Source organism: Sminthopsis crassicaudata, chromosome 2 (assembly GCF_048593235.1).
Source record: "Sminthopsis crassicaudata isolate SCR6 chromosome 2, ASM4859323v1, whole genome shotgun sequence".
Classification (NCBI taxonomy): domain Eukaryota; kingdom Metazoa; phylum Chordata; class Mammalia; order Dasyuromorphia; family Dasyuridae; genus Sminthopsis; species Sminthopsis crassicaudata.
In genome coordinates this window covers 142,554,422-142,568,837 of record NC_133618.1, presented here as the reverse complement: position 1 = coordinate 142,568,837, position 14,416 = coordinate 142,554,422, and the positions used below count along the sequence as shown (strand labels likewise).

At 37.0% G+C, this 14,416-nt stretch overlaps 1 protein-coding gene across 3 annotated transcripts in view; it reads right to left on the bottom strand.

The window, feature by feature from the left end:
* Window positions 1-10,428: 10,428 nt before the first annotated feature.
* Window positions 10,429-14,416, bottom strand: part of DMTN (dematin actin binding protein) — a 40,630-nt gene continuing 36,642 nt past the window's right edge. Inside the window, exons 12-16 of one of the 3 annotated variants that reach the window (XM_074287474.1) lie at window positions 13,319-13,383; window positions 13,117-13,165; window positions 12,658-12,740; window positions 12,313-12,396; window positions 10,429-12,140 (exon numbers count right to left, since the gene is read on the bottom strand). In XM_074287474.1, the coding sequence (XP_074143575.1) occupies window positions 12,027-12,140; window positions 12,313-12,396; window positions 12,658-12,740; window positions 13,117-13,165; window positions 13,319-13,383 (395 nt within the window). In that variant the 3' untranslated portion in view covers window positions 10,429-12,026. Of the gene's footprint in view, window positions 12,141-12,312; window positions 12,397-12,657; window positions 12,918-13,116; window positions 13,166-13,318; window positions 13,384-14,416 lie in introns of those variants that run through there. The other 2 variants (XR_012486034.1, XM_074287475.1) reach the window with 2 other exon arrangements.

Here is a 14,416-nt window from a genome sequence, read left to right as displayed (position 1 = left end):
GAAACAAGGATGCCCATTATCACCAATATTATTTAATATTGTACTAGATATGTTATCTTTAGGCATTAAGAAAAGAAAAAAAATTAAAGGAATTTGAATGAGGAAATAAAATCATCACTCTTTGCAGATAATATAATAGTATACTTAGAGAATCAGTTAAAAAAACATTTGAAATAATTAACAACTTTAGCAAAGTTGTAGGATATTAAAATAAATCTATTTAAATCCTCAGAATTTCTAGATATTACTCGCAATGCTCAGCAGTAAAAGATAAAGAATTTCCATTTAAAATGACTATAGATAATATGAAAACCATGGGAGTCTACCTGCCAAGATATTATCAGGAACTATATGAATACAATTATAAAATACTTATCACACAAATATAATCAAATTTAAACAACTGGATAAATATCAGTTGCTCATGGATAGATCAAGCTAATATAATAAAAATGAGTTCTCCCTAAATTAATTTATTTACTCACTGTCCTAGCATTCAAACTAACAAAAATTATTTTGTAGAGCTAGAAAGAATGAAAACAAAATTCATCTAGAAGAACAAAAGGTCTAAAATAATAAGAGAATTAACAAAAAAAAAAAAAGGTAAAGGAATATGGCCTAGCCATACCTGATCTAAAACTATATTATAAAGCAGCAATCATCAAAATTATTTGCTATGCACTAAGAAACAGAGTGGTGAATCATTGACATAGAGCAGGTACACAAGACATTGTAATAAATTACTATAATAATCAATTGTATGATAAACTCTAGAACTCTAGCTTTTGAAATAAAAACTCACTCTTTGAGAAAAAAAAAAACTGCTGGGAAAACTGGAAAATAGTATGGCAGAAACTAGGTCTAAACCAACATCTCACACCATATACAAAGATAAAGTCAAAATGGATACATGATTTAGACATAAAGGATAATACTGTAAACAAATTAGGAGAGCAAGGAATAATTTACTTCTCAAATTTATAAAGAAGATTTATGACAAATTTATGACAAAACAAGAAATAGAGAACATTATAAAATGCAAAATGGATAATTTTGATTTCCTTAAATTAAAAAGTTTTTGCAGAAACAAAATCAATACAGTCATGATTAGAAGGGAAGCAGAAAGCTGGGAAAAACATTTTATAGCCAGTGTTTCTGATAAAGGCCTCATATCTAAAATTTATAAAAATATAAGTCATTCCTCAATTGATAAATGGTCAAAGGATATAAACAGACAATTTTCAGGTGAAAAAATTAAAGTCATTTTTAGTCATATGAAAAAATGCCCTAAATCACTATTGATTAGAAAAATGCATGTTAAAAGTTCTACCTCACATCTCTCAGATTGGTTAAAATGACAGGAAAAGTTAATGATAAATATTGGAGAGGATGTGGGAAAGCTGGGACATTGTTTGTAGATTTGTGAAATAATCCAACCATCCTGGGGAGCAATTTGGAACTATGACCCAAGGTTATAAAATTGTGTATACTCTTTGATCCAGCAGTGTCTCTACTGGGTTTGTATCCCAAAGAAATCATAAAAAAGAGGAAAAGACCCATATATGCAAAAATGTTTATAGCAACTCTTCTAGTAATGGTAAGGAATTGGAAGTTGACTGGATGCCCATGAGTGGAGGAATGATTGAATAAGTTGTGGTATTAACTATTATGGTATGAAATATTATTGTTCTATAAGAAATGATGAGCAGGCTGGTTTCAGAAAAGCCTACATGGACTAATGATGAATGAAATGAGCAGAACCTGGAGAACATTGTACACAGTAACAACAAAATTATGTAATCAACTGTGATAGACTTGGCTCTTCTCAATAACATGGTGATTCAAGGCAATTCCATTAGACTTGGGATGAAAAATGCCAATCACAGAGAGAGAACTATGGAGACTGAAAGTGAATTGAAGCATAATATTTTTATCTTTTTGTTTCTTTTTTTTCTCATGGGCTTTTCCCCCCTTTTGTCTGATTTTTTTTATGCAATGTGACAAATACAGAAATATGTTTTAAAAGAGTGCACATTTTTAACCTGTATCAGATTGTTTGCTATCTTAGGAAGCAGGGAGGAAAGGGAAGAAGGGAGAAAACTTTAGAACACAAAGTTTTATAAAAAATTAATGCTGAAAACTATCTTTGCATATATTTAGAAAAATAAAATACTATTAAAATCTCAAAAAATAAAATAAACTTTCATAGTTAAAAAAGCAAGAGAACATTGTGAAGTGAAAAATGAATAATTTTGATTACATTTAATTAAAAAGGTTTTGGATACAAAAAAATCTAATGTAATCAAGATTAAAAGTAAAATAGAAAGTGGGGAAACCATTTTTACAGCCAGTATTTCTGATAAAGGCTTCATTTCTAAATTATATAGAGAACCAAGATAAACTGATAATAACATAAGTTATTCCCCAATTGATAAATGGTCAAAGGAGATGAACCGGCAGTTTTCATCTGAAGAAATTAAACCACTTGTACTTATATGAAAAATACTCCAAATCATTATTGATTAGAAAAATGAAAATTAATACAACTCTCAGGTGCCAGCTCACACCTATCAGTCTGACGTGACAGAAAAGGAAAATAATAACTGATGAAGAAGATGTGGGAAAATTGGAATGCTAATACATTGTTGTTGATGAAATTGGGAATTGATCCAACCATTCTAAGAGCCATTTGGAACTATGCCCCAAATGCTATAAAACCCTGTATACCCTTTGATTCAGTAATATAACTATAAGGTCTGTATCCCAAAGAGATCATAAAAAATAAAAAAACAACATAGACAAAATGAACAAGGATAAAAATATTTATAGCAACTCCTATTGTAGTACAAAAGAATTGGAAATTGCGGTCATGCCCATCAATTGGGGAATGGTTTAAACAAATTTTATATGAATGCAATGAAAAGCTGTTGTGCTATAAGAAATGATGAGCAAGCAGATTTCAGAAAAACCTGGAAAGACTTTCCTGAACTGATTCTGAGTAAAGTGAGCAGACCACAGAACACTGTAATAGCAGTGATTATTAACAGTAATAGCAAGATTCAAGATGATAAATTACGATCAATTTAGCTCTTCTCAGCAATATAGTGGTCCAAGACAATTCCAATAGACTTGGGATAGAAAATGTCATCCACATCCAGAAAAAGAACTATGGAGTCTGAAGCAGATTGAAATATACTATTTTTGCTATTTTTTATTTTTTGTGTTTTTCCTTTTTTTCCTGATTTTCTTTTACAGCATGACTGATGTAGAGATATCTACATTAATATGATTTAATATGATTGTACATGTATAATGTATATCAGATTGCTTGCTGTCTTGGGGAGAGAAGGGGAGGGAGGGAGAAAAATCTGAAATTCAATCTTATAAATGTCAAAACTATTTTTACATGTAATTGGAAAAAATATCATTAAGTGGGAAAAAGAATTAAAAAATTCTCCTGGATAAACAAAAGTTCAAAATAATGATAAATGTTGGAGGTGATATGGGAAAATTGGGACAAATAATACATTGTTGGTGGAGTTGTGAATTGATCCAATCATTCTGGAGAGCAATATAGAACTATGCCAAAAGGGCAGTCAAACTGATCCAGCAGTGTCTCTACTGCTCCTGTATCCCACAAAGATCATAAAAAGGGGGAAAGGACCCACATGTGCAGAAATGTTTGTGGCAGTCCTTTTTGTAGTGGCAAGGACCTAGAAACTGAATGGATGCCCATCTGTTGGGGAATGGCTGGATAAGTTATGGTATAGGAATGTTATGGAATATTATTGTTCTATAAGAAATAATGAACAGGCTGATTTCAGAAAGTCCTGGAGGGACATATATGAACTGATGCTAAGTAATTGATCTTTTTTTTTTCTTGTGCAGCATGACAGTTGTGGAAATATATATAGAAGAATTTCATTGACAGCAACAACAAAGTTATGCAACATTTAGTTCTGATGGACATGGCTCTTTTCAACAATGAAGTGGTTTAGACCAATTCCAATAGATGGAGAGAACCATCTGCATCAAGAGAGAAGACTGTGAGGACTGAGTGTGATTCACACCATAATTTTTTGTTATTTTTGTTGTTTGCTTGCTTTTTGTTTTCTTTCTCATTTTTATCCTTTTTGGTCTGATTTTTCTTAAGTAGCATGATAATTATGGAAATATATAGAAGAACTGCACATTTAAAAAAAAAGATCATGGAAAGTTCTCCATAAACTCAAGCAAAGTGAAATGTACTCTATATAAAGTAATAGCAAAGTTCTGGGATAACTAGCTTTGAATGATATTACTATTCTCAGTAATACAACCATCCACGACTACTCTGAAGGATTTATGATAAAAAATCCTATCCATAAACAGAGAAGGAAATGATTGTGTCTGAATACAGATGGAAGCATTCTCTTTTTTTTTTCTCTCTCTCTCTCTTTTTTAACTTAATTTTTCTTGAGAGTTTTTATTTTCATTAGGGTGGAAGATGTGTTTTTTTCCTTCACAGCTTGACTTTTATGAAAATGCTTTGCATAACTTCACAAGTGGTGTCTTAATTATGGATAGGGATAAGGGAGAGAGCCTAAAACTCAAAAAATTTAAAAACAAATGTCAAAAAAAATTTTTTTTTTACTTTGAATGCAACTGGGGAAAATATTAAATAAATAAATAAATTATACTACCTTCAAATTTCACTGGCTCAGATGACTAGAGGTTTAGATCACTGATTTTATTTCCAATCAAGTAAGTACAAAAAGCCAAGAAGACCTGAAGGTTCTTCCTGAGGCTTGACCAATAAACCACTATGGACAAAATGTTTTCTTGCTATGGTTAAGTAAATCTCCTTTAGTTAACAATCAAAAAAAAGTCAAGAATATTGAGGGAATTCATGAAAACAAATAGGAAAGAAGATGGCCTAACTGTACCAGATCCCAAACTGTATTATCTAGTGGTAATTATCAAAATTATTTGATATGGGCTAATAAATAGGGTGGTGGATCAGTGGAATGGATTAGATACATAAAACTCAGTTGTAAATTACCATAATAATCTAGTGTTTGATAAACCCAAAGATCCCAGATTTTGAGATAAGAATTCACTACTTGAGAAATATTTGCTGGAAAAAATTAGAAAATATTATGACAGAAACTGGGTATACACTAACATCTTACACTGTATACCAAGATAAGATCAAAGCGGGTATGATTTAAACAAAAAAGGTGACGCCATAAACAAATCAGAAGAGCAAAGAATAATTTACATGTCAGATCTATGAAGAAGGAAGAATTTTTGACTAATCAAGAGATAGCACACATTGCTAGATATAAAATAGACAGTTTTGATAATATTAAATTTAAGAGGTTTTGCACAAACAAAACCAATGCAATCAAGATTAAAAGAATAGAAAGCTTATTTTACAGTGATAAAGGCCTCATTTCTCAAATATAGAGAGAACCAAATCACATTTGTAAGAATACAAGTCATTTCTCAATTGATACATGGTCAAGGAATGAACGGGCAGTTTTCAGATGAAGAAATAAAAGTTATCTTTAGTCAAATGAAAAAATTATCTGTGATATACAGAGTGGGAAACCTTTTTTTTGCTAAAAGCCATTTGGATATAACATTATTCACACATCATATAAAATTATTAATTTAAAGAACTCAAACAGTGGTAGATTGTTCTACTTAGCTTTCAGCTCATCATTTCCTTTGGTTGATTTTGCAAATGATTTATATCACCCTTTGGCTGGAAGTTCTCCACCCCTGGATTAGAGAAATGAAAATTAAAACTCTGAGGTACTACCTCATACCCATCAGATTGGCCAACATGACAGAAAAAGAAAATAACAAATTTTGGAGGGGATGCAGAAAAATTGGGACACTATTATACTGTGAGTGGCATTTTGAATTGATCCAATCATTGTGGAGACCAATTTGGAACTATGATCAAAGGATTATAAAACGATGCATACCGTTGATCCAACAATACCACTATCAGGTCTGTATCCCAAAGAGTTTTTTTTAAGGGGAAAAAGACTTATTTGTTCAAAAATATTTATAGCAGCTCTTTTTGTAGTGATAAAGAACTGGAAATTGAGGGGATGCCTATCAATTGAGGAATGACTAAACAAATTGTGATATATGACTTATGAAATATTACTATGCTATAAGAAATGATAAGCAGGCTGATTTCAGAAAAACCTTGAAGGACATATAAGAACTGATGTGAAATAAAACGAGCAAAACCAGCAGAACATTATACATAGGAACAATAATAAAGTAAGATGATCAAATAAAAATGAAGTAGCCATTTTCAGCAATATAAAGACAATTCCAAAGGACTCATGATGAAAAATGCTATCCATCTCTAGAGAAAGAATTAATGGAGTCTGCATCTAAGAATAGTTTTTTTCATTTTCTGTATTTTTCCCCTTCTTTTATAATTGTGGCTAATATGGTCATTTATTTCTGCATGATTGAATACACGTAATCTAAATCAAAGTGCTTATCTCAGAAAGAAAGTGAAGGAGGGAGAGAGAAAATTTGAAGCTCAAATTTAAAAAAAATATTAATATTAAAAATTATCTTCATATATAACTGCGGGAAAAGTAAAATATTATTTAAGAAAAAGAATTGAGTCTGATCATGTCAATTCCATGCTCAAAACACTTTGATGGCTCCCCATTTTATCTACGATAAAATTTAGCCTGTTTATTTCAAAGACCCTTAGCAGTCTGGCTCCTATTTACCTTTCTAGGCTTATTTCAAGGGCCACTGTAAACTCAATGTTCGAGCCCAGTTAGAGTTCTAGATAGCTCATAAACATCCAATTGCACTGTCTTAGCAATTTTTTGGTGCATTTCAAGGCTTTCAGACCAACCTCTTTGTCTGGAACTTACTACCTCTTCACGTTCTCTTCTGAGTACTTGTCTTCTTTCAGTTCTTCATTCAATTACCTGCATCTTCTGTGAAACTTCTCTTAATCCATTAGTCAGATGTATTTCTGATTTCCTTGTAGTTGTTTAGTTATAACCTACTCTTCATGGCCATTCTGTCCATGAAGTTTTCTTGGCAGAGGTGCTGGAGTTATTTGTCAGCACTTAAGACAACTTGCCTAGGGTTACACAACTAGTAAGTGTCTAAAGCCAAATTTGAAGTCAGGCCTTCTAACTCTGGGCCCAGAATTCTATTCTATTCTTGCTGCCTCCTAATTCCCTTACATTATTTTTACTTGTGTACATGGTGAATCTTTGTTCTCCCAACTCTAATAGAGTGGTCAGGGACTGTTTATTTGTATCTGTAGACTGGCATTTCCCAATTTATAAAGGAAATGGGTTTGCCAAGGTCTTTATCTTTATCTTTATCTTTACTACCAAGTGGTAGAGTAGGGATTGGAACCCGAGTTTCTTACTCCTATTTTCTAGTGCTTTTCCATTATAATAATCATATAATATGATACATAGGTAGAGACTGAGAAAGGTTCTGAGTCTAGCTCAGGATCTCACAGCTACCTATCTCAAGTAGGAACATGGGTTTTCCTTAATCTATCTCCTTTACCACCTGGCCTGACTAGCTACAAGGAGGACTGGTGCTTCATCAAGGACCTGACCGTAGCTTTAAGCAAGGGCCATTGGAGTCATCTTTGGATTTGTGTTACCATCAACCACCTACAAAGAATACTTTCTCACTGATAGAGATGGAGAAGAATGTGGAACTGAATTCTTCCTAACCCTTAGAGTCCTGAATCTTTCTAACTGTTTCTTCTAGATTTGAACTTTTTTTCAGTTATTTGATACATTTCAAGGCTTTTGGGTCAACAGAGTGAAAAAGACAGAAGAACAGATTTTTGTTAGAGCTGAAAGGGACCTTGGAGATCCTTTAGTGGCAAGCTTCTTATTATCCAGAAGAGAAAACAGGCCCAGAGAAATTATATGACTTAATCAATGGCAGAGCCAGGCTAGAACCCATGGATCCTGGGTCATTGTCCTTTTTCACCACTCCAAGGGCTAGAGTCCCTTCCTAGGGAACTGAACTATATAGACTTGGGGGTTGAAGGTGTTGTTAGTGGGGCATAAAGTTATGGATGTGAATGTGATCCAATTATTCTAAGGGTATCTCTGGAATTTGGGCTTCAGGAACCAAGAGTAAATGAACCCAAGAGCCTTACATTGTCTCCTTAGAGCTTTTAGAACCAGAGGATTTGGACTGAAGCTCTGTCCTTAGATGATCTCCAACAACATTGATTGGCCATGGGTAATCATAATACTTGGAGGTCCCAGACCATTCTTTTAGCCTGATTTCCCTTTGTAGAAGAAATCCTAAAGTCAACTACATATTTCTCCTTCCTAATTTCTCACTTCTCTCTTGAAAGATAATTTAATATAGGGGAAGTGGAAGAAGGCCAGAGTTGGAAGTAAAAAACAAACATAAATCTTATCTTTGCTCTATTATAAGTGAGCTTTGGTGGATTCATCTAATCATTTTATGCCTCAATTTCTTTAAATGTGGGTAATAATCCTGTAGGGTTAGATCAAGAATTAGGATCTGTTTCAAAGCTGTGGATAAGAAATTATCAAATCTGGGAGGGAGAGCAGATTCAGGGCAAATGTTTAATAACTTGGCTCTCAATGGGGAAAACTATGCACACTTACTTTTAATCTACATGATTTTTAAGTCAAAGACAATCAACAAAACAATAAATCAAGCCCTGATTCATAGTAACTGCTCATCTTGAACACTGAAAATTTGTGATTATGAAATTGTGAAAATCTCACCATCAGCTCTAAGAAGCTGGTTAGAGCTGCTGGCTCCAGCATGCCCTTGAGTCTGACACATTCATTTTACAGATGAGGAAATAGAAGGACAGAAAAGTGATTTGCCCAAGGCTCACATAACTAATAAGTGAGCCAAGACAGGCTATGAACCCAAGTCCTCTGCTTCCAATATTCCACTAAAACCCATGACCTCTGAAAGAGACATGTATAGAAAAGCATCTTGTAAATAAGAAGGGGCAGCTAGATGGTACAGTGGATAGAGGGTCAGGTCTGGCATCAGGAAGATCTGAGTTCAAACCCAGCCTCAGTAAATTATTATCTGTGTCCCTTGGAGAAATCACTTAATCTCTATTTGCCCATTTCCCCAATTGTAAAATGGGTGTAAAAATAGCACTTATTTCCCAGGGTAGTTGTGAGGACCAAATATGATAATATTAATAAAATACTTGGCACAGTGCCTGACACATACTAAGTGATTTTATGGAGAAGCTCCCACCAGGAACTCTTACCTAGAGTTAAGAAGCAATACAAGGACATACTCAAGATCTCTCTGAAGAATTCTGGAATTGATTGTGAGACATGGGAGATCCTGGTGCAAGACCATCTAGCATGATGTGCCCTCCTCAAAGAAGATGCTGTGTTCCATGAGCAAATATAATTGCAGTAGCTCAAAAGAAACATGAGATATGCAAATTTAGAAACATCTTTAACTAAATATCCACATGGACTATTTGTGTCCAACCTGTGGTAGAGCCTTCCCAGCTTATATTGGTCTTATCAGCCACAGTCAGACACATTGTATTTAGATACAAATGCAGTAATGTAATGTCTCTTTAATAATGGACAGCAACTAGCTTTAGAAATATATTATTACTTATCTCTAATAAATCTCCATTCTTCATGCCTACAATTGACTTGAGGGGAAATTGAGGGGAATTCTGCATTGATGGATTTATTATTGGAGTTTTTCCATTAATTTGAGCAGCTTCTTAGCCTGTCCTTGATAATGTCTTCACTGCATTCAAAAGATTTGAATTTATCTCCCAAATCTGTGATTACTACTTGTCTAAGTTGAGCGAGTCATCTTGGTTGGTCCTTTCTTGGTTGGACTTTCAAGATTTGCTATAACCTCGAGAGTTCCACTCTTTCCATTGACATTTCTTTGGAAAATAACAGTTCCAAGCTCATTGAGATTGAAGGTTTGCAAAACAATTTACATACATTATGTCTCCTGAGCCTTGACATAGGTACTGTAGGTGTTGTTGCCCTAATTTAAGGAACTGAGGTATGTAAAGTTAAATCCAACGTCACGCAGCTGGTGCGACATAATGTGGCTGAAAGAGTTGGAGACATAAGAGCTGGGTCTGTGTTTGTATCTAGCTCCAGTGGTCTATGACCATAGGCAGCTAGGTGACACATTGGATGGAAAGAGCTGGACCTGGAGTCAGGAAGACCTGAGTTCACCATAGCAGCTATGTGAAGCTGGACAAGTCACATAACCTCTGTCTACCTGAGTTTCTTTAACTGTAAAATGCAAACCTACAATAGCACTTATCCCCTAGTGTTGTCAAGAACACGAGTTATTTGTAAAATTCTTTGTAAACCTTAAAGTACTTTATGAAAATATTATTATGAACCTTGAGCAAATCACTTCAGTCAATCAATAAACATTTATTAAGTGCCTACTATGTGCCACTGTGTTAAGTACTGGGAATACAAAAAGAAGCACCTCTCTCTGCTTCTTCTATAAACTGAGGCAGTCTTTGCATTTCTTATCTCATTGGGTTGTTGTGAAGAAAGTATTTTGCTGATTGTAAAGTGCTTTTTAAATACGAGCTATTATTCATCTACTTTAGTCCCCTCATTGATGGTGAAAGAAACTGAGACCCAGGGGAATGCTTTGTTCAAGGTTATACACTGAATTAGGGGCAAAGATGGAACTAAATAATCCCCAATCAAGTGCTCATTCTACTATAGACACTGATGGTTATGGCAATTTACCTGTATCCTGGCACTGAAGGGAATGCATGTCCTTTCTTACTGCACATACTCCCAGCCCTTCTCCTTTCCCCGGACATTGAGGTCCCATAAAGAACTAGTAGACCCGAGGGCCTGATCCAGTCATTTAATTTCAATCAGAGTTCCCTCTCCCTCTCTCCCTCCACCATCCCCAGCATTATCATGTACAGAGTGGTCAAGCAGGCCATAGCCTGGGGAGAGAGAGAGCCCAAGCTTGAGAAGAAAAAAATATATATGTACATATATATATTTGTAGAGATGAAAAGCCAGGAGTGTTGTGTAGGGTGGTCATGAGGATGGGGGAGGTGGTGGATTAGGTGGGGAGAGCAGCTAGAGGGTGCCCCAATAAATTACATTCTTTTAAGAGCTTAATGTGGGATGGGTGGGTGGCTGTAAGAGAACTGGGAACAGGGACATTTGGAAGCTTCCCTGGAGCTTGTCCTCAGTCGCTGGGTTGGTGATGGAAACCAGAATTCTATCAGGTTCTGACTTGAGGCTGTTGATGAAGGAGAGGTTGTGTTCAGAAATTTCCCCAGCTAAACCGGAGCATTGGGGAAGCCAAAGGCTGTAATAAGAGGCTCCAGAGCTTGGGGTAATGGGAAAAGGAATAGACTGAGCTAGAAGAAAGCTCCTCAGCTTGGGGTTAGGACTCCAGCAGCCTCTAAGGGAGTCCCAGGGGAAAGAGAACTAGCAGTCTGGAGAGAGCTTGTAGACACCACATTAAGAATCCTGGAGTTATCAGAGTTTGTCTCCTGCCTTCTTACTTCTTTCATCTCTCATCCTCCCATTTTTTGTTAGCCCACTTCTTAGTACCTGGATTTGGGCAAATGTTAAGCCTTTAATACCCAAATATGGGGGTGGGAGTGGGGTCTGGGCCCTCAGCCATGGCAAACATAAACCCTTTATGTACCAGGGTATAGCCTAGGTCTGCTTTGTATGGTGGGAAAGTAGGAGTGATGAAAGGAGGTAGGGTCAACCTAGAACCATTACCAGTCGAGAGAAAGTCTCTGGTTCCTAGGCCTGTGACCCATGGAGGTCTTAGCTTTACCCTTCTTCTTCTTCTCTGCTCTAGGGTACCATGTCTACCTCTTCTTCACCCTCCCTCCACTTCCCTAAGAAGTGGTGGTTCCCAGTCAGCAGGGGAAGAAGGTACTTTGGGATCCCACAACTCCTATGTCCAAAACCCTGAAGCAGGTGTTTGGGGCTGGGTCAAAGAGAGGGGGAGGGCAGTCAGAAGAGGGAGGCCTTCTTCTTGAGTTCATTGCGTTTCCAAAGAGCCAGCTTGCTAAATTCCTCAGGAGACATAGCAAATACCCGTGAGAAATCTTCCGCTGATAGATGTCTCTGCAAGGGGAGATCATACAGGGATATCTTAAGGAACACTGGACAGAAAGCTTTATCGGGGGCCCTCCTTCTCTCCTTTCCAACCAGCTGGGATGTCATGCATTTAGGTTCAGCAAGTCCCCCCTGCAACCCTCCTCCCCTAAGGCCAACCAGTGTGTCCCATCCTACATACCTCAAGCCTCATCCTGTCCACCCCTGGAGGCAGCTTGGAACGTCCTTTGTTGGTCACCACCAGCATCTCATAGGGATAAATCTGCTAGGGGTTGGGGGTGAGGGAGAAAGACTCTTGGGTTCTTAGGACTTTCTCAGTTTCAAAGTCCCCAAATCCCCAGAACCTCTATCAACTGTCAGGGTATATTTGGGTTTCATGCCATTTCCCCCTCATGTCCACCCATCTCCCCTGTTGTTCTTCCAGGTCTAGCCCAGCTCATACCCAGAACCTCCCCTGATTATCTTATTCCCCACTGACATTCCCCCGACCCTCCAGGCCCAGAAACTCCCTGGCTCTGCCCCTCACCTTCTGCTCCAGCACACAAGGTAGGGAGTTTCCCCGATCCATCCTCCCCCTCTGGCCCTCTCCATTCTGCAGGGGACCAAAGCCTCCATGAGCCAGAGTGGGGAGGGGAGACTTCCCCAGCCCTACCCTGGGCTTTTCTCCTCTTCATCAGTCAGCATTTCAGTCCCTCCTGCCCTCCCACCTCCCAGCTGACACATCCTGGGAACTCCAGATTCCTGGCAGGGATCATGTTCCCCTTCGGAGACCACTCACCTGAAGGCCTGTGGAAAAAAACAGTCATTGTTCAGAGAGAACCCCCGGATTAGGCAGGCCCTCCAGATTTTTCACTTGGCCCAGGTTCCCCCAACTTCTACTGCCCCTCCCCATTTCATCACAACTTTCTTCTGAAAAGGAAATTCATAATTGCACAGGCCTGCTAGTGTCTCCCTCCCTAATGCCAGGACCTGCTCCTCTGCTTACCTGGACTTCCTGCTTCACTCCCTGATGGACTGAACTCTGTGGACTGTAGCTGGAAAGGACACAATAGGGTCAGAGGAGGATCTGCAAGTGTTTCTCATCCATACTCATTAAAATAAGGGAATTTTCTCTTGCCCCCAAATGAGTGAAGAGAGATCCCTCACTTATTTCCCTGTCTTCTAACTTTCATATCTTGGGGCCTTACCCGGCTGAGAGTGGTCCGGCCATAGGCTGGGAGTGAGGAAGACTTGGATGTTCCTGCATGCAAGGCTGGAAAACAACAAGAGGCCATAAAACTGTCACTCAGGAGGGAGGGATTGGAAGAGCTGGAGTCTCCTTTGGTTTGTATCTCATGTTCACCCCCTTTCCTCTCCCCAACCACACTAAAAAGAGGAAAATTCTTGAGGAATGTCTGGGATGCATGCCCTGATTCTTTTTACCTCTTCCCATCCCAACCACCTTTCTAGACCCTGCTAAAATCTCATCTTCTCCTACAGCCTTCCCTATGCATCTGGTCATTTCAAACCTACAAGTAAGAGCTTAATAAATGCTGTTGCCTTACCTTGCCCTATAATTGAATTCTAGTTCAATATTTGTTTAATTCAAAGTCCATCGCCTGACCCTGTAGACCTTACACAATCTGGTATTATGATATCTCTTCAATGTTATCTTGCTTTGTTCCTCATGACTCTCTACTCCCAAGCTTCAATTCAGCTGAGAGAATTAGTGCCCCCTTTTTTCTCCCACCACACACTAGATTCTCTTGCCTTTACTTAGTCTGTTCCCTCTTCCTGGAATGTCTTCCCTCTCATCTTTGCCCACTGAAATCTTTTATATTTTTAAAAGCCTATCCTAAAATGACTTCTTCCAATAAGGCTTCTTTAATCCTCCATATTATTAATAATTAGCATTTTGTTTTGCCCCTAATTCATTTGTCATATGACATTGTGTATTATAGTTATCTGTGTTTGCATCTTATTCTTCCATTAGAAGATAAACTCATATTCATTTGTGTTAAAACATATATTAGAAAGCACAGGAATAAGTGAATCTTTCCTTAATAATAATAAATAGTTTCTATCTAAAATCAAGAATCAGTATTATCTGTAATGGAGATAAACTAGGGGTCTTTCTAATAAAATCAGGGATAAAGCAAGGCAGTCTGTTATTATTATTACTATTCAGTATATTCCTAGAAATGTTAGCTATAATAATATGATAAGAAATTGAGCAAATAAGTATAAGCAAAGAGAAAAAAAAATGATCACTTTTTGAAGATATGATAGTTTACTAAGAAAACCCT